Below are 19,104 nucleotides of genomic sequence, written 5' to 3'. Positions count from 1 at the left end.
AACAACCCCGGAGAAGAGACTCCGAATCATATATTAATATAAGGCTGCAGTGCTGGCGTTGCAGCTGCATACAAAACCCATACATCTCCCTCAACAGCACACACAAGGTGGCTGCTGAGGTGTATAGGCAAGTACTAAAAGCGGCGGGGGCCCTCGTTTTAAAAACAGCGACACTGCAAAGGCGCCTCTGGCGGCAACTTCTGCTGCTGCTGCTGCTGCTACTATTCTGCAGCAGAGACCATATGCAAGGCTGCACTGACATGTGCCCACTGCTCTGCCGCAGCAGGGAGGTGCACCCTCATCGAGTTGCTACTAGCTGCAGCAGCTAGCTACAGCAGCAGATAGCTACAGCAGCAGCTAGCTATAGCAGCACCTACCTCTACACACTGAATAATGAACAGGGCAGAGCTGCCCCCTTCTACACATAGGCAGCAGTTGCCACGGCAACCCACAGGGGCCGCAGCTGCACCCTCCAGCGGCAGCAGCAGCTGCTGCTGCTGCTGTTGCAGCTGCTTGTATCAGCTACAGGCAAACTGCTGATATGCAGCCAAACGGCTGAGTGCCCACGAGAACAGGAGCCCGCGAGGTATTGGAGAGATGTATTTCTTTTGTTGCTCTAACTGCTGCTTGCTGCTGCTGCAGTGCAGCAGCAGCAATACCAACAGCTGTCTCCCCTGTGACCGATGGGGGTGCCGGCCGAGACATAAAACGAAACCCTCTTCACGAGCAGCAGGAGACAGCAAACAAAGACAGCCCTCGTGCTGCTGCTTGTGCTGCTGCTGCTGCTGTTGCTGTTGCTGCTGTTGCTGTTGCTGGTAGCAAGGCGTGCAGCACTATTATATTCTTGCAAGCAGCAGAAGGTCTCCTCCCTCAACAGCGAGGCTGCTGCGCCCCCCCAAATGAAACACTGTAGCAGCTTCTTTGCTGCTGCTGTCTCCTGATCTGCTGTCTCTGCTGTCTCCTTTGTGCGTCCCCAGGAAGCGAGCGAGCGCATTCGAGGGCCCCCCCGCCCCCGTCGTTGTTGCTGCTGCTGTTGCCGCTGTTGCTGCTGCTGCTGAGGTGCTGCGGCCAAACCACGACGCAGACACCCCGCGAGGCAGCACTGCTGCTGCATTTATATGCAGCTGATGCAGCAGCACGGGGCCCCCTTCACCAAGCCCTACAACAGACCAGCATCTCAGCAGCACATCCCCCGCCGCAGCCCCACCCAAGCTGCTGCTGCTGCTGCTGGGTGCAGCAGCAGCTGCAGCAGCAGTGACAAGCCAGACTTCAGGGGCTGCGCTGCCGCAGCCGTATGCACGAGAGACAGAGACAGAGGCAACAGCAGCACCTTCGTGCGCTTCCCACCGCAGCACTTCTTCTTCTAACCCCAAGTCTACTGCATGCACACTCCCCTCTTCATCTCCATAGACAACGCAACGCAGAGCAGCACAGCTGCCGCCGCAGCAAGTTGCTGTTAGGTCGCTGCTGCAGCAGCTCCCTGTACACCCCGCAGCTGCAGCAAGACAAGGCCTGCAGCAAGCAGCACCCTCCTGCAGCACCGCCATGCAAAAGCAAGTAGGTGTATGCGTCGCTTCAACAATCCAGCTGTTGCTGCCTTCTCGTGCTGCTGCTGCTCCTGTTGCGTGTTTCTTTATCGATCTTGCTGCAGTAGGAGCAGCAGCAGCCGCAGCAGCAAGACGCGCGCGAGTGTGCAGCAAATCGTCACAAGTTATTACAGACACCAGACGAGGCGCTCCCGTTGGCCCCACACTTGTTAGCTGCCAGACGCAGAGGCAGGGGCCCTCAATCAAGGGCATGCTGCTGCTGCTGCTGGAGGGGCCTTCAGGTGGACGTACAGCCGAACGCTTTGCTGCTTCCGGATCTGCTGCAGCAAGACTCCACAAACTCGCTGCCCAGCTGGTAGTATCAAGCCATGCGTCCTCATCGCCCCCACCTTCTCCTGGCTGCTGCTGCTGCTGCTGCTGCTGCTGCTTTGATGCTGCAGCAGCAGCTTTCGCGCGGCCTCCAGCAGATAAGATGCCACGGGGGCCCTTAGAAGAGACCCTGAAGGCCCTCGCTCTCCATGAGAGGGCTCTTAGGGCCCCCCCAACGAGGGGTGCTGCAGGGGCTGCTGCTGCGTTGCGGCGTTGCTGCTGCTGCTGCTGCTGCTGCTGCAGCGCTGCAGCAGCAGGGAACCTGGAAGTAAACAATCGTGAGTGCAGCACGCGAGAGACAAAACCTTCCTTTGCTTGGCTGCGGAGACTCCCAAGCAGCTTTAACGGATGGGGGCGCTTCTTAAGACGGGCCTTCGCAGCCCCTCCTTTGCTGCTGCTGCTGCTGCTGTTGCTGTTGCTGCTGTTGCTCCTGCTGGTGTTGTTGCAGCCAGCAGCAAGAGGTGCTGCTGCATCGCCGCAAGCCGTTTCCCCGGAGCTCAGCCGCTGCAGCAGGCTGCGGGGAGCAGCAGCACCAGCAATCAATGCAGTGTCTTCCTGCAGCAGCTGCTGCGGCACCCCTATACCTAGGGTAACAGCAAACGAGCCGCTACCATCTGCTGCTGCTATTTGCTGCGTTGTATTGTGGGGCTTCCAACAAACCGCAGGCCTGCATGCGCGCTGCTGCTGCAGTTCATAGCTGCTGCTGCTGCTGCTGCGGCTGCTGCCCGTGCCGGCCTTGCTGACGTCTGCTGCTGCTGGTGTTCTTGCAGCAGCAGCAGCAGCAGCAGAGCTGAGGGCCTCCGCTACTACCGAAGGAGACAGCAAGGGCCCCCGAAGGAGACAGAAAAGATAAGCCCACCCTGATGAATCAGACACAAGGAGACTGTCTCCTTGCGGCACCCAGACAGCACACGTTACTTGGCTTGCTGCTGCTGCTGCTATTGCTGCTGCTGCTGTTCCGCCCGAGGAGCCAACTTGCTGATGCTGCTGCAAACGCAGCAAAAGGGGTAAAGTCTGCAGTCCCCTTTTCCCAGAATGCTGCCGCTGCTGCTGCTGCAGCTGCTGTTGCTGCTGCAGTTCTGCTGCTGGTCTCTCTAAGGTATCCAGGCGTTGAACTTCGGTGGAGTTTGCCTCAGATGTCGCTGCAGCTGCAGGGGCAGCAGCACTCGCAGCAGCTGGATGAGCAGCAGAAACATCAGCAGCAGCAGGCGTGGCAGAAGAAGCAGCAGCAGCAGCAGCAGCACTAGGAAGAGCCCCTGTAGGCCCCCGCGGCAGGCTGCGAGCCCCCAAACCGAAAGAGCGAAGCACCGGAGTAAGGACTGGGGGACACCCGCCCTGCTGCTGCTGCTGCTGCTGTTGCTGCTGCTGCGATGCCCGCAGCAGCACAGCAAACACAGGAAGGAAAGGGTGAGCAGCAACAACGCCTGTGAATTCAAATGCAGCGCGCATTGAAGATAAGGGAGAGAAGACGCCATAAGGAAACACAAGATTGTTGCTGCTGCTGCTGCTGCTGCTACTGCTGCTGCTGCTGCTGTCAGTGACACGCGCAAGCAAACGGGAGTAGGAGCAAAGCCGCGAGGTCTGCGTTACGGTGTATAGGGAGACATCTCGATATAACAACAACCCCACCCACTCAGCAAGCGCCACAACACCGCTTTCGTGCTGCTGCTGCTGCTGCTGATGCTGATGGTGCTGATGCTGATGGTGCTGCTGCTGATGCTGCTGCTGCTGATGCTGGTGCTGGTGATGCTCGCGGTTGTCGCTGCTCTCTCGTGTGAAGCTGACGTCAACTGCTAATCTTCCTCCCGCTGAACCTGATGTTGCTGCTGCTGTTGCTGCTGCTGCTGCTGTTTTCGAAGCAAACAGCGGCCGCCGCGAGTTCACTAAGTAGGGGAAAGCGCCCCCAGGCCCCCCTGCATCACTCATTAGGGGGAGCTGCAGCAGCTGCGGCAGCAGCTGCTGCTGCTGTTGCTGCTGCTGCAGCGAGCGGTACTTGACAAGGTTAGCTACGTATGCATGGCGGGTTTCTGCTGCTGCTGCTGCTGCAGCAAGAGCAGCAGCACCTTGCATGCTATCCTGCTCTGGCAGCCCCAGAACAGAGCGAGGCAGCGTCAGAGCCCTGATACCCCTTGGGGGCCCCTCAGGTGTACATACACTCACCACAACTTCATTTGATATAAGCAGACCTGCGGCGCTGCTGTGGCGGCTGCTGCTGCTGCTGCTGCTGGCAGCAGTTACGGGTCCAAGCAGCGCTGCAACAGGCAGCCGCGCCCACTCCTGCGAGAAAGCAGCACTGCTGTCCTCACCCTGCTGCTGCTGCTGCTGCTGCTGCTGCTGCTCCTGCTCCTGCTGCAGCGGCCCCAAGCTGTGGCTCTGTCGGATAACTTCGAAGGCGTTGCTGCAGCTGTTGCTGCAGCATGCAGCCTGCAGCAAACAGCCAGGGAAGAGAGCAGCAGCAACAACAGGGATAGCGGGGAGAGGGGTTGCTGCTAGCATGTGTTCGGCTACGTAACTGGAGAGCACCTGATGCAGCTGTCGCTGCTGTTGCTGCTGCTGCTGCTGCCCTTTCTCTTGCGGAGGGAAGCAGCTGCTGAAGCGCCTGCTGCTGGAGCCCTTTGGAGTGTGGCTGGTGTAAGAAGGGGTGGCGGCGTGCCTCTCATTTGCTGCTGCTGCTGCTGATGCGTGGTAGTGGCTTTCTGCTGCTGCTGCACCCAAAGACTGCTGTTGCGGCAACAGCTGCTGCTGCTGCTGCTGCTGCTGCTGGTCAGATGTATCCAACCGAGAGTCCTTCCCATGTTCACTCGAGTGATGGCCGTGCAGATGCAGGTGGTTATGGTGGTGGTGCCGTTGCTGCTGTTGCTGCTGCTGCTGTTGCTGGTGCTGCTGCTGTTGCTGCTGCTGCTGCTGCTGTTGTGTGCGTGTCTGCCTACTGGATAAATGCCTCACTGCCTGCGTAAGCGCATCGCGGTGTAACAGCGGCCGCAGCAGAGCAGCAGCTGGTGGTTGCTGCAGCGGCAAGAAGGAAGTCTGCTGCAGCGCCCACTGCAGCCTGCTGCAGCAGCAGAGGGCACTCCACAGTAGCCCCAATCCCTCGCCTCCCCAGCTTTCTGCTGCAGCTCGCAGCATCGAAGATCTCTTCCCTGTTGCTGGTGCTACTGCTGCTTCTGCAGCTGCTGCTGGTGCTTCTGCTGCTGCTGCTGCTTCTGCTGCTGCTGCCGTTGGGTGGGTGTGCACGTCGTGCAGCAGCGGCAGCAGCCCTGCTGCAGCAGGCAGCAGCGACCGCATAAAGACAGGCCGCAGCTGCGTCCCCAGATATTCTACAAAACAACTGTTTAAGCACGCTAGGCTGCTGCAAAGTGAATATGCCTCCTCTGCTGCTGCTGCTGCTGCTGCTGCTGCTGCTGCTGCAGGGGGTGATGCCTGGGCCTGCTGTACCTTCCCATGCGCGCTGACCAACCAGCTTTCGAGGCCGCTCCTTTTCTGCACCAGAGGCTGCTGCTGCTGTTGCTGCTGCTGCTGCTGCTTCTGCTGCAGCAGCATGTCCCGCTGCTGTCGCAGTGCCACCGCCGTCCTTCTCGCTTCTGTTTGTACACTGTGGATAGCCTCAACAATAAATTCAAACGCCTTTACAGCAACACAAGCAGCAAGGGCGAATGCTGAGACAGATGCTGCTGCTGCTGCTGCTGCTCGGCCTCTTGCTGCAGGAGCAGCAACACGTGTTGCAGAAATGACCCCCCAACGAGGCTGCAGCAGCTGCTGCAGCACCTGCAGCACATCGTGCTGCAGCAGCAAACATCGCGGACGAGAAAGAAGCAGCTGCAGCAGAGTCGCTGCCTGGTGTACCAACACCAGCGTCCTGTCCTCTTCCCAGTGCACGCTGCTGCTGCTGCTGCTGTTGCTGTTGCTGCTGCTGGTTCGTGCTGGAAGAGCCGCTTGAGGTTTGTTAGTGGCGCTGCTGCTGCTGCTCTGTCCAGCGACGCCTTCTGACGCTGTCGCCGGAGCTGCTGCTGCTGCTGCTGTAGAGGGCACGTGCTGCAGCAGCAAGTTGCTGTCGCTGCCAAAGACAGAAGGCATTGAAGCAACAACGCCTAGCAGCAACCCGCAGCAGCAAACAGCAGCAACGCAGTACAGCCGCTGCAGCTCCAGCAGAGACAGAGCGCCCTCCACACACCCGCACCTGCTGCTGCTGCTGCTGCTGCTGCTGTTTCTGCAAGTGGATCCGCTGCTGCAGCTGCAGCAGCTGCAGCCCTGCTGCTGCTGCTGCTGCAGCTCGCTGACGCAAGCAGCAAGGCAGCAATACAGAGCGGGGATGCCCATCACTTTGGGGTGTATAGAGGGCATCTCCAGGCTGTCGCGCAGCAGCTGCAGCAGCACTGGCAGCAGCAACGGCACACTGAAGCTTGAAGACACCCCAGCATCAGCAGCAGCAGCACGATCTGTGTACACAGGGTGCCTTGTGAGGCCCGCCAAGTCAACCGACAAGATGCATTCCCACTCTAGGTGCTGCTGCTGCTGCAGCTGCTGCTGGTGCAGCACTGCAGCAGTGGCAGCAGCAAGCCTGCGCGCCTCTGCAGCTGCATCAGCTGCTGCTAGCAACTGCCCATAAGCCAGTCTAAGCAGCAAACATGAGACAATAAAAGACATGCTGTCTGCCTCTGCTTCTCCTATTGCTGCTGCTTCGGGCGTGCTTAGGACTGCAGAAGAGGAAGAAGGAGAGGAGGCACCCCTTGCTGCTGCTGCTGCTGCTGCTGCAGTTGCTGCTGCCGATGAGAGACGACGCGGGCCACGCAGCTGCTGCTGTTGCTGCTGCTGCTGCATTTGTTGCAACTGCTGCAGCAAATCAAACAGCGCAGCATGAACGGCCGACGGGCATTGCATCTGCAGCACAGCTAGGCCCTCGCTACTGTTGCTGCCGTTGCTGCTGTTGTTGCTGCCGATGCTGCTTCTATTGCTGCTTTCGTTTGCTGCAGGCGCAGCAAGAGGAGCAGCAGCTCGCAGGCACAGGGACAGCGACAGACGGGAGACACCCTGCCGCAGCAGCTGCTGATCTCGTGCCTCTTTGCTGCTGCTTGACTGTCTCCTCCAAGCAGCAGCAGCAGCAGCAAGTCCGCTGCAGCGCAGATCCTCGTCTGGGGCCTCGCCCCGCAGACACAGCGCCTCCTGCAGCTCTTCTGTTGCTGCTGCTGCTGTTGCTGCTGCTGCTGCAACTCCTGCCGCAGGAGCAGCAACAACGCTGCAGCAAGGAGACAGAAGGCATTGTGATAGCAGCAACCTCCTGCTGCTCGTCAGCCCAGACAGCAGAGGTGGCAGCAGCAGCATCGGGGCCTGGCTGTACACCTCAATGCACTTATCTAGAGAAGCAAGCAGCAGCAGCAAAGGGCTCTGCGCTGCTTCTGTGGGGAGGAGGCCCTCCTGCTGCTGCTGCTGCGGCTGCTGCTGCTGACGGTCGATCAGTGACAGCTGCTGCTGCCGTGGGCTGTCCGTTGGAGACCCTTGAAGTGCCGAGGCTACAGTCCAGCAGTTGCTGCTGCTGCTGCTGCTCTCAGCGGCGGCAGCAGCTGCAGGCTGCCGCCAGGCGGTAGCAGTCAGCAGCAGCAGCAGACTTGGCTGGAGGTCGAGGAGACTGGACACGGCTGCAGCAAGGCCAACTGGCTGCTGCTGCTGTTGCTGGTGGGGCTGCTGCTGCTGCCCAAGAGCAGCAGCAGAGAGCAGGGGCTGCGCTGCAGCAGCAGCGAACGCATGCAGCGCTCCCCACACCGTAGGTAAGGCTGCGTCTGGCAGCAGCGGGTGCTGCAGGGAAGCAGCAGTAGCAGCATCAGCATCAGCAGCAGCAGCATCAGGGTTATCATCTGTCTCCTCTTCTAAGGCCTTCAAAGCGGCTTGCCTTGAGGCGCGGAGAGACAAAAGGGAGACAGCAGCAACAGCAGCAAAAAATGGCTGTCTCTCTCGGGTGTACAGGCAGCTCAGCAGGTACATGTCGCTCTCTGCTGCACCTGCAGGGTCGATGAAGCCCCACCAGCAAATGCGGCACTTCCTCACGCTGCTGCTGCAGCAGCAGGTGCTGCTGCAACAGCAGCAGCAGCTGCTACTGCTACTGCTGCCTCTTCTGTGCAGGTCTCGAAAAGACAAAGACAAACTGTCTCTCCAACTGAGGTGCCCGCTGCTGCTGCTGCGCTGCGCAGCAGCAACAAAGCTGCTTCTAGACTCGTCGGCTCGGCTCTCCCACCTGCTGGTGCTGTTGCTGCTGCCGCTGCAGCTGCTGCCGCTGCGGGCGTATCTGCTCCGGCTTCCCTTGTCTTCAGCCCCATAGAACGACTCCAGCACCGACTCCTGCCGCTGCTGCTGCTGCTGCTGCTGCTGCTGCTGCAGCTGCTGCTGCAGCAGCAGGTATTTTTCTTTGTGTTTCTGCTGCGCTCGACGTATCGGCAGTGTTTGTTTGACAGCTGCTCTAAACAAAGACAGCGACAGAGACGGCAAGGAGACCCTCCAACAGCCTCCCTCATAAACGCCCTCCTCGCCTGCTGCTGCCGTTGCTGCTGCTGCTGCTGCTGCTGCTGTTGCTGCTGCTGCTGCATCAACAGCCCCGCCCCTCAAAGACCTCCCCAGCTCGTGCTGCTGAGTGCCCTGCAAATACGTGCGCGGGTTGAATGGGAGCACCTCGTGATGCAGCTGCTGCTGCTGCTGCGGCTGCTGTTGCTGCAGCTGCAGCGCGCCTGCATACGGAGGGAGGAGAGCCTCGAAGGCCTGCGTGTAGTGCCCTGCCAACCAGTAGCAGCAAAAACGCAGCCATATATCTCCTGCTGCTGCTGCTTGCGGCAGCAGCCGCTGCAGCAGCACGCGGCTGTACTCAGCAGCAGCAGAACCATCAAAGGCAAGGGGAGCGGGGGGCACACTCCTGCAAACTGCAGCTGTCGCCGCAGCAGCACCATCAGCAGCAACAGCAGCAGGACTTGCTGCTGCTGCTGCTGCTGCTGATGGTGCTGTAGTTTTAGCGGGAGTTCCTGCCGCTCCTACGTTTCCTGCTGCTGCAACCGCATCAGGCTGCTGCTGCTGCTGCTGCTTGTGCTGTTGCTGCTGCTTGTGCTTGTGCTGCTGCAGACCCCATGGCTGCGAGTCCGTTCCCAAGGGAGGAGACTCCGGGGAGGAGACAGCTGCGCTCACTCGGCAAAGGAAGAGGGCCAGCTGCGTGTCCTTCAGCAACCTGCAGCAGCAGCAGCAGCAGCAGCAGCAGAGGCAGAATAAGCCGGACTCAGGGCGGCGCTTCGCAGAAGGGGAAGTCAGTATCCGCAGCCGCAGCAGGAACACCAGCTGCAGCAACAGCTTTAGCAGCACCAGCTGCAGCAGCAGAGTTAGCAGCAGCAGGAGCATCGCCAGCATCAGCAGCAACAGCAGCATAATCAACAGCATCAGGCACACATCCAGCAACAGGAGGACCAGTGCCACCAGCAGTAGCAGCAGCAGCAGCAGCAGCAGCAGGGGGATCGGACCTGCAGCAAACATCACCAACTTCTCTGTAGCTGCCAGCAAGAGCAAAGAAAGCTAAAGCTAAAAAACAGCGGCGCTGCGAGAGGAGATGAAAAGCATTTCTCTCTGCTGCTGCACGCCAACGAACATCACTGGCGTCAGACTGCAAAAATGCTGCTGCCTGCAGCACAAGCAGCACAAGCAGCAGCAGCAGCAGCAAAAGCAGCAGCAAAAGCAGCAGCAAAAGAACAGGCAGCAGAAATGACAGAAAGTCACTGAAGGGAGGAGCATGCATGCAGAAACGACGAAAAAAAGCACAACAATTTGCAGACAGGCAAGGCTGCTGCTGCTGTTGCTGCTGCTGCTGCTGCTGCTGCTGCTCTTTGTGCTGCTGGTGCTGCTGCTAGTGCTGCCACATCTCGTGCTCGTGATCCTAGCGCTGCTGCAGCTCGTGCTAGTGCTGCAGCAGCAGCAGCTGCTGCTGCTGCAGGTTCCTGCGCACCTTCACATTTCCTTGAGCTTTAAGGGAGGCAACAATTAGGCTTTTCTTGCCGCTAAATGCTGCCCACAAAGCAACTAAGTCAGCAGGACGTGCTGCTGCTGCTGCTGCTGCTGCTGTTCCTGCTGCTGCAGATGGAGCTCCGTGCTGATGCGAAACCCCAGCAGCAGCAGCGGCAGTGCTGCTGCTGCTACCAGGCGCGAAGGGACTCATTGCCTCTGGGGGTCCGTTAAGGCTTAGCTTTCCCTGCTGCTGCTGCTGCTCTGCTGCTGCTACTTGTGCTGCATCCCGCAGCAGCAACTCGCACAATTGGCGCACGTTCGAGGGGTTGCGCAGCCAGAAGCCAACCCCGCGCTGCAGCAGCAGCAGCACAAGCAGAAGCAGCAGCAGCACAAACTTCATCGATACCAGCACAGGATTCCGCAGCAGCTTCTGCTGCTGCTGCAGCACTAACAGCAGCAGCCCCATACAAATCAAAAGGCAACGTCTCTAAACAAGTACACAAATGAGGCAACACCAGCAGCAGTAGCAGCACAAGCAAAAAGCAGCAGCAGCACAAGCAGCAGCAACACAGGCAGCAGCAGCTCAAGGAGCAGCAACAGCAGCACAAGCAGCAGCAGCACAACAGCTGCAGATACACCGCAACAAGAGAAGAGACTGAGGCACACCAATCGGAGAAGGGGCCACATAAGCAAACCCTTGGGATGTGCTGCGCGCGCCTGCTGCACAACGTGCTGCAGCAGATCCTCTTCTGCTGCAGCAAGGAGACACCAGCAGATGTCCTCGCTGCTCAGAAGGGCTGCAGCAGGCACTGCAGCAGCAGCAGCATCAGCAGGAACAGCAGCAGCAGCAGAGCTCGCAGCAAGCGCAGGACGTGAATGACAGCTGGAGCTGCTGCGCGGGGAGAAGACTGAAGATGGAGATGCCTTCACCTGCTGCTGCTGCTGCTGCTGCATGTCCTGCTGCTGTAGCGCCTGCTGCTGCTGCTCGGCCGCAGCAATTTCCGCCTCCTGCAGAGACACAGACATAAACACAGCAATGCAGCAGCAACCTCCCTCTTGATTTTGGTGCAACACAAGCAGCAGCAGCAGCAGCAGCAGCAGCAATGAGGGCAGAGACGGCGTCAGCAGCAGCAGCAGCAGCAGCATTGGCCACACACCCGCAACACCAGCAATGCCGTGTAGAAGAGCTGGCGGCTGTTGTCTGTGCTGCAGCTCTGGGAGCTGCCTTCTGCTGCTGCTTCTGCTGCCGCTGCTGCTGCTGCACCCACAGCCCTTGCAGCAGCTTCCACTTCGTTTTGTTCTGCTTCTGTTGCGCACACCCTCGCAGCAGCAGCAACATCAACAGCTGCTGCAGCTGCGGTTGCAGCAGCAGCAGGAAAGTCAGCAGCCAGTCCAGCTGCTGCTGCTGCTGCTGCTGCTCGCGAGCTGCATCTCTGCTGCTGATCGATCTGCTGCAGCGCGCGGATGAGACACCGGAGCAGCAGCAGCTGCTGCGGAGACAGCGCCAATCCAGGGAGTGGCAGCATCAGCAGCTGCAGCAGCAGCAAATACTCGTCCTCACGCAGCACAGCGCGGACGGGAGTCATCAACAGCGCAGCAGTAGCAGCGGGTGTTGCTGTGCTTGCTGCTGCTGCTGGCGAATCTGCTGCTGCAAGGTGTTGTGCAGGGGACTGCTGATCGGGTGTATGCTGAGCTGCTGCGTGCTGCTGCGAAGCTGCTGCTGTCTCCTTTGCTGCTGTCTCCTCTGTTGCTGTCTCTTTTGCTGGGCTGCTGAAGCCCAGCAGCTCTTTGACATCGAAGGGGTCATCATCATCAGCAGCAGCAACGGAGGTGTGGGGCGAGGAAAAAAGACAAAATGCAGCAGACCGTTCTTCTGCTGCTGCTGATCCTGCTGCTGCTGCTGCTGATGTTGCTGCTGCTGGGGGAGATGGAGACAGGCGACCCCCTCCACCCCCAAAGGCGTCCGCCCAGTCCCCGTGTTGCTGCTGCTGCTGCCAGTAGTCGTTTGCCTCAGTGCCAGCAGCAGCAGCTATTTGATCCCCCTCAAAACCTGCAGTAGCAGCAGCAGCAGCAGCAGCAGCAGCAACAGCAGAGGACGGCTGCATGCTTGGAGGGAGGTAGTGTCGAGCCCAGTGTACGTACACCTCAGCACTCTTAGGCCAGCAGCGGCGTTGCTGCAGCAGGCGCTGCTGTTCTGCTGCTGTGAGGTCTTGCTGCTGCGCCACTTGCTGCTGATGCTCTGCTGCTTGCTGCTGCGCCATCAAATCCGTCAGCAAGCATGCTGCTGCAGCCATTGTTTGCTGCAGCAGCTGGGCGAGCTCGCAGCCTGCCTTGGGCTCGCATGCTGTGCAGATTGCCGCAGTAGCACCAACACCTGTTGCTGCTGCTGCTGCTGCTGCAGCGGTGATGGCGGCTCCGCATATGGCGCAGCAGCGAGGCTCTCCCGTTCCTGTTGCTGTTGCTGCAGTTGCTGCTGCTGCTGCTGCTGACTTCTGGAGAGCTAACTCCTCGGCAAAGGAGTCCAAGCTGAAGGTGAATTCCAGCGTTGCTGTTTCTGCTCCTGGGCTCTGCTGCTGCTGCTGCTGCTGCTGCTGCTGCTGCTGGCCGGGCGACAGCCCCACAGCCGTGAGGCACCGCAGCAGCACGAGCAGCAGCCACCGCACCGTTGCGGTGTATCCGCAGCGCAGTAGCTGCTGCAGCACCTCTGGGCTGTACAGACAGCAGCCACCATGGTTTCTTGTTGTTCTGTCTACAGCAGCAAGAATCTCGTGCTGCTGTTGCAGCTGCTGCTGCTGTAGCTGCTGCAGGTCAGATGCACCGTGCTGCTGCTGCTGTTGCTGTTTCGCCCGAGCGATGGCCGCGTTGATGGCTGCTGCTGCAGCCTTCATCGCATGCACGCGCTGCTGCTGCTGTTGCTGCTGTTGCTGCTCTGCTGCTGCTGCTGCTTTTGCTGCGCGGTACGCTGCTATAGTAGCAGCAGAAGCAGGGCCCCACACGGTGCATGCAGGAGACAAAGATAAAGGAATAAGACCTCTTGCTGCAGCGAGCATCTCCGCAGATAGCTGCCGGAAGCAGAAGGAAGACATATTGCTGCATGCACAAGTGCTGCTGCAGTTGCTGCTGCAGCTGCTGCTGTCTGCTGCATCAGCCTCCTCCATCTGCAGCAGCAGAGACCCGTCATAAGACCACCAGGCATCATACACGCAAACAGGACAGCAGCTGCTGCTGCTGCTGTTGCTGTTGCTGCTGCTGTTGGGGCTTCTCAGGCCCCGGGAGGAAGCAAAGACGCAAATCCATTTGTTTGGTGCTGCTGCGCCTGCTGCAGCAACAACCTTGTCCTGTACATACACCGCAATGTGATCAAATGGCGCGATAGCAGCAGAGACGCCGCTCTGCTGCTGCTGCTGCCGCTGCTGTGGCTGCTGCTGCGATTTCACAAGGACAGCCAACCGGCCATCGGAAAGGCAGCACGAAGAGATGTCTCCTGCTGCCCTGCCGCGACCAGCAGCAGCAGCAGCAGCAGCAGGAGATGCGGAGACGTCCTCCTGCTGCAGCACTGGTGATAGACATATGTCTGGGTGAAGCATTAAGACCCGAATAAGCTCCTCACTCACTTGCTGCTCCCCCGGACTGCTGCTGCTGCTGCTGCTGCTGCTGCTGCATGCCGCAGAGGGCGGCAGCAGCAACGGCAGGGCACATAGCGAGAAAACAAAAGCAGCAAAACGCTCGCTGCACTGCAGCACCAAACTGTGAGGCAGCAGCGACACAGCAGAGATGCGGCCGTCTCCGGGGATGCATGCAGCTGCCAGCAGAGACATTTCTGCTTCCGCTGCTGTTGCAGTTGCTGCTGCAGCACCTCTGCCAACCGGTGCAGCGACGAGACGCAGGCAATACACTAGACAATGCTCTGCTTCTGCTGCTGCTGTTGCTGCTTCTGCCTTTGCTGCTGCTGCTGCTGCTGCGGCTGCTGCAAGCCATCTATTTTGCTCTCCTGACGGCAGCGATAGCCGCAAAGAATCCCCACCGGTCTTAGGCTGCTGCTGCTGCTGCTGCTGCAGCCACAGCGGCGAAGCAATAAGGAGGCGCTCGGGTGTCACGACAGCAGCGGCTGTCTGTTGCTGCAGCAGCAGCTGATGCCCCTCCCGAATAAATGTACGGCTGCTATAGGGTGATGCATGAGCTGCTGCTGCTGCAGCTGCTGCTGCAGTGCTGCGCGTGTCCCTCCAGGCTCCTATCAAGGACAGAGCCAAGCCAGTCCCAGCGGTATGCTGGTGCTGCTGCTGGTGCTGCTGGTGCTGCTGCACTACGCAGCAGCGGGAATCAACAGCAAAGACCAGCAGCCACGGGACCCGCTCGACGTGCTGCTGCTGCTGCTGCTGCTGCTGCTGCCCTGGTGCAGGAGCAGGAAGCGCAACTGTCAGCAGCAGCAGCACAGAAGTTACTGCATGAGCGAAGGCGAGCGGGACAGGCAGCTCCACAACTTGGGCAGCAAGCAGCAGCGCCTGCTTCTGCTGCTGCTTCTGCTGCTGCAAGTGCATGTGGTGAGGGTGCGTGTGCTGCTGCTGCTGCTGCTGCTGTGGCACTCTGAAGAGACTAGCCACAGCCTCCATATTCAAACCTGGAAAGAGATAATCGGTCTCCTCTTGCTGCTGCTGCTGCTGCAGCAGCAGCAACTGCAGCTGCTGCACCCCAAGGACCGACGCAGCAACGTCAACCTGAAGCAGCAGCAGCTGCTGCGCATCTGCTGATGCACACAGCAGCAGTGGCAGGCGCCCCGTGGGAGGCAGCAGGAGTCTGTTCTCGCCTTGCTGCTGCTGCAGCAACAGCTGCTGCTGCTGCAACAAGTGCTGCTGCTTCTGCTGCTGTTGTTGCAGCAGCGAGAGAAAAGACGAGGGAAGAAATGCCGCCCAGCAGACGCGAGGCATCTGCGCTGCTGCTGCAGCGTTAAAGCCGAGCGGCAGCCTTTGTTGCAGCAGCAGCAGCTGCTGTTGCTGCATCGGAGCCGACTGAAGAGACAGCAAAGGAGACATGCCCCCTCTCACTCCGTTGCTGCTCCACAGCAGCAGCAAACCTGTCTCCGCTGTCCAGGCCATATCTAGAGCCTGCTGCGGCAATGAGGAGACACCCCGCAACAGCAGCCCGCCGCGCGTTGCTGCTGCTGCTGCTGCTGCTGCTGCTGGGTCTCCTGTTTCTGCTGCTGCTGCTGCTGCTGTTGAGGGTGTGCTGTCTTCTTCTCTCAGGGAGGGGCTGTCTCCATCATCTGTCTGTATGCTGCTGGCGTTGCTGCCGCTGAGGGTTTCGGTGTCTCCCTTAAAAACGCCTAGGTCCTCAACGCGAAGTTGCTGCTGCTGCTGCTGCAGCTGCTGCTGCTGCTGCTGTTGCTGCTCGCTGCAAAAGCTTCGGAGCCACGGCAGCTCTGTGAGCAGTGAGGAGCTGGCGAGACACCTGACTGCATACCGGACCTGCAGCAAACCGCTGCTGCTGCTGCTGCTGCTGCTACCGGGTTGCTGCACACGCAGCAGCACAGGAGACAGCAGCAGCAGCAACTCATCTCCATAAGCGGAGACCACCCGCAAGCGGCAAGGAGGAATAAGAGAAGAAAGAAAGCCGCTGAGTGCTCCCCAGATAAGCTGAGGCGTTTCTGCTGCAGCAGCAGCAGCAGCAGCAGCAGCAGCTTTGCTACTTAAAGGCGGCGAAGGAGACAGCAGCGGAGGAGCAGCAGGGGTACCCCCAGCAGCAAGAGGCCAACCCGAATATACTGCAGAGCCTAAAGCAGCACCTGGTGATGCAGCAAGACAATCTAATGAGGCAGCTGAGGAGACAGTCACAGTCATCAAATCGCCTGCAGCAGCAGCAGCAGCAGCAACAGCAGCAGCAACAGCACAGCGACATTAGGTGAATCTATGGATGACTCTTGCTGCTGCTAGCCCCAACGCAGCAGCAGCAGTAACACAGGAGATAGCAGCAGCAGCAGCAACAAAAAGGCCACAGTACTCGCAGCAGCAACAGAAGCAGCAGATGGACCGAGCAGCCGAGTAGCAGGCAGCACTATTTGCTGCTGCTGTCGACTTCGTAGCAGCAGCAGCAGCAGCAGCATCATCAGCCAACAGAGCAAGCAGCAGCAACAGCAACAGCAACAGCAGCATAAGCAGCAGCAACTGCGACCACCAGCAGCAAAAGCAGCAGGAGTTGCAGCAGCGAAGAAGAAGCAGCACGAGCAGCAACAGCAGCAGCAGCAGCAGCAAGAGCAGCAGGAGACTAACTCCATAGGTTTGGCTCTGCAAGCACAGCTTCCGATATCTCTTCTACATGAAAAGGAGACAGAGGGACTTCGTTTGCTGCTGCTATTTGCTGCAGCAGCGGGAGACCCCGCGCTCCTCTGGCGAGGCCATCTATCATAAATGCACCCACTACACATCGCTTCTGCTGCTGCTGCTGCTCCTCTTGCTGCTGCTGCTGCTGCTGCTGGGACCAGGGCAAGTAAACGAAAAGCAGATGCATGCGAGGCACTGCAGCAAAAGGAGAAGCAGATAAACCAAAAGCAACTAGCGAATGCTGCAGCTGTCTTTCGTCACTCTCAAGCAATGCATACTTGTACTGCTGCTGCTGCTGCTGCACCTGCTGCTGCTGCTGCTGCTGCGGCAGAGCAGGCAGAGACAAACGCCCGCAGAGCTGCAGCAGCGCCGGAGAGTGCAGGGCCCAGAGATAAGTGTTGCTGCTGCTGCTGTTGCTGCTGCTGCTGGAGGCCAGCAGCAGCAAAGGAGACACAGCAGAAGGACCCAGCAGCGAGGCATTCACAATAAATTCGGTGTGCTGACAGCAGCAAAGGAGACGAGCGTGCTGCAGCACGCGGATGGGGCTGCTGCAGCAGCAGCAGCAACAGGAGCAAGCAGCAGCCAAAGGGCAGCCTCGCTCCAGTTGATTGAGAGACACTTTGCAGCAGCAACTGCTGCAGCTGCAGCTGTCCTGCACCAGCAGCGGCAAAGCTAGAACTGACAAGGGACTGCACCAGAGGCCTTGTTGCTGCAGCAGCTGCTGCTGCTGCTGCAGTGTAGCAGCTTGTGCTGCAGCAGACGCAACTGGGGCATGCTTTGGGGGCCCTAAAGCACCCCTAGATGAAGACAAAGACAGCAAGCTGTTGCTGCTGCTGTTGCTGCTGCCTCGGCTCAGGCGGCGAGACGAATGTTGCGAGCTGCTGCTGCTGCTGCCGCTGTCGCATTCAGCAGCAGCAGCAGCAGGCAGCAGCGGTATACACCGAACTTCACAAGGCGCTCGCGCTGCACCTGGGGCCATCGCTGTCTTTAGGAAGTCGATGCTGCTGCTGCTGTTGCTGCAGCAGGGAGACAGCTGGTTCTCCCAGTTGCCGCTGTTGTTGCTGGCTGCAGCAGCAGCAGCAGCAGAAGCAGCAGCAGGAGGAGGCGTTGCTGCAGCAGCAGCAGCAGCAGCCGCAGCAAGCGAGGAGACAACTGCTTGTCTATCCATGCGGCGTACAGACAGCTGCCAGGGCACCTGCAGCAGGAAGGCGCAGCGACGCAGGACAGCGTGCTGCTTGCTGCTGCTGCTGCTGCAGCCCAGAAGGCTGCAATCATGAACAGCAGCAGCATAAACAAAGGGGCCCCCACTCCCTGAGCCTTCTGCTGCTGCAGCTGCTGCTGCTGCTGCACCGTCTCCACGTTGAAACCAGTCCTCAGTCAAGGTCGCAGAGACCGTGTGCTGCAGCGTATTTCCTGCTGTTGCTGCTGCTGTAGTTCCTGCTGCAGTTGCTGTCGTTGCCGACTCTGCTGCAGTCCCTGCTGCTGTCTCCACCCCAGCAGAACATGTAGCTGCTGTATCCTGCTGCTGCTGTTGCTGCTGCTGCTGCTTGTCCTGAGCTGTACAGACGTCGCTCTCTCGCTTGCGCACTTCCCCTTCAGCAGCAGCAGAAGCATCAGCAGCAGCTGCTGCTGCTGGTGCTCCTGCTGCTGCGTCTGCTGCTGCGTCTGCTGCTGCATTTGCTGCAGCTTCAGCGTGAGACACTGCACGACTGCAGCAGAAGGTTGGGTGCGGCAGCAGCGGAGACACTGCAACAATCCGCAGCAGCGGAGGCAAAGCAGCAGCAGCAGCAGCAGCAGAACGCGGCTGCACAGGCAGCGGCACGAGCGCCCCTATAAGAGAAGATATGGAAAGGCTGTGCGACGCCCTGTTATCTGCTGCTGCATTTGCTGCAGCTGCTGCCTCTGCTGCTCCTGTTGCAGCAGCAGATCCTGCTGCTGAGGATGAACATTCCGTGCTGGGCTGCTGATGCTGTGCCAAGCTGCTGCTGCTGCTGCTGCTGCTGCTACTGGAAGGCTGCAGAGGAGCAGCAGAACCCTGCTGCCCCATTCCCGTCGGCTGCTTGGTAAACATCTCTGCTGGTGTTGCTGCTGCTGCTGCTGCTGTTGCTGCTGCTGCTGCTGCTGCTGCGGAGATGGCAACTGCCCCTTAGCTGCCCATTTGGCTGTTACCTCCACCCAGTCGCAAGCCGCACGATCGGCAGCCGCTGCTGCTGCTGCTGCTGGCTGCTGCTGCTGTTGGTGGTGCTGCTGCTGACTGCCGCTGCTGACTGCTCCTGCTATAGACACTTGCTGCTGCTGCCGACTGTTGCTGCTGCTGCTGCTGTTGGTTGCTGCTGCTGCTGAAGGCTGCTGTTGCTGCAGCTTGTATTGCCACCCTACTGTCTACTAAAAAGGACTGGAAGATAAGAAGAGGGGACAGCAGTGGCTTTGCTGCTGCAGCAACAGGAAGGCGTTGCTGCTGCTGCAGCAGCATAACTCTCCCGCTGCTCCTTTGTTGCAGCCCCTACTGCAGCAGCAGCTGCTGCTGGCAACTGCAGCAAATCCTACAGTCACAAGGAGCAGACTATAACACGTGGTATTTCGGTAGTAGCGGCTGCTGCTACTTTTCCTCGAGGGCCGCCGCTGCTGCTGCTGCTGCAGCAGCAGCAGCAGCAACAACAACCGCTGCAGCAGGAGCTGCTGCTGTCTTGCCGTTTGTGTAGGTGTATAGTGCTTCTAAATCTGGCAGCATTTGCTGCGGTAGTTTTAAAGTCTCAACGCCTTGCTGCTGCTGCTGCTGCTGCTGCGCTGCTGCTCTCATGGGATCTGCTGAGGCGCTGTTGCTGTTGCTGCTGTTGCTGCTGCTGCAACAGCAGCAGCAGAAATAAACAAAGAAAACCCAAATTTAACTCAAGATGACAGCAGCATTG

At 59.4% G+C, this 19,104-nt stretch overlaps 1 protein-coding gene across 1 annotated transcript; it reads right to left on the bottom strand.

Annotated features, from left to right (window-relative positions):
• Window positions 1-836: 836 nt before the first annotated feature.
• On the bottom strand, window positions 837-18,266 carry EAH_00006760 (AGAP010490-PA, related, related; the record flags this gene model as incomplete). The annotated part of the gene is made up of 6 exons (XM_013396025.1): window positions 837-9,117; window positions 9,404-9,561; window positions 9,883-10,233; window positions 10,548-10,889; window positions 11,039-15,723; window positions 16,145-18,266. 6 exons carry the CDS (start codon window positions 18,264-18,266, stop codon window positions 837-839), a joined length of 15,939 nt encoding a protein of 5,312 aa, XP_013251479.1.
• Between the last annotated feature and the right edge of the window lie 838 nt (window positions 18,267-19,104).

This window comes from Eimeria acervulina, genomic scaffold (genome assembly GCF_000499425.1).
Source record: "Eimeria acervulina Houghton genomic scaffold, Eah_scaff30, whole genome shotgun sequence".
NCBI lineage: Eukaryota > Apicomplexa > Conoidasida > Eucoccidiorida > Eimeriidae > Eimeria > Eimeria acervulina.
This window is presented reverse-complemented; position numbering and strand designations above follow the sequence as displayed.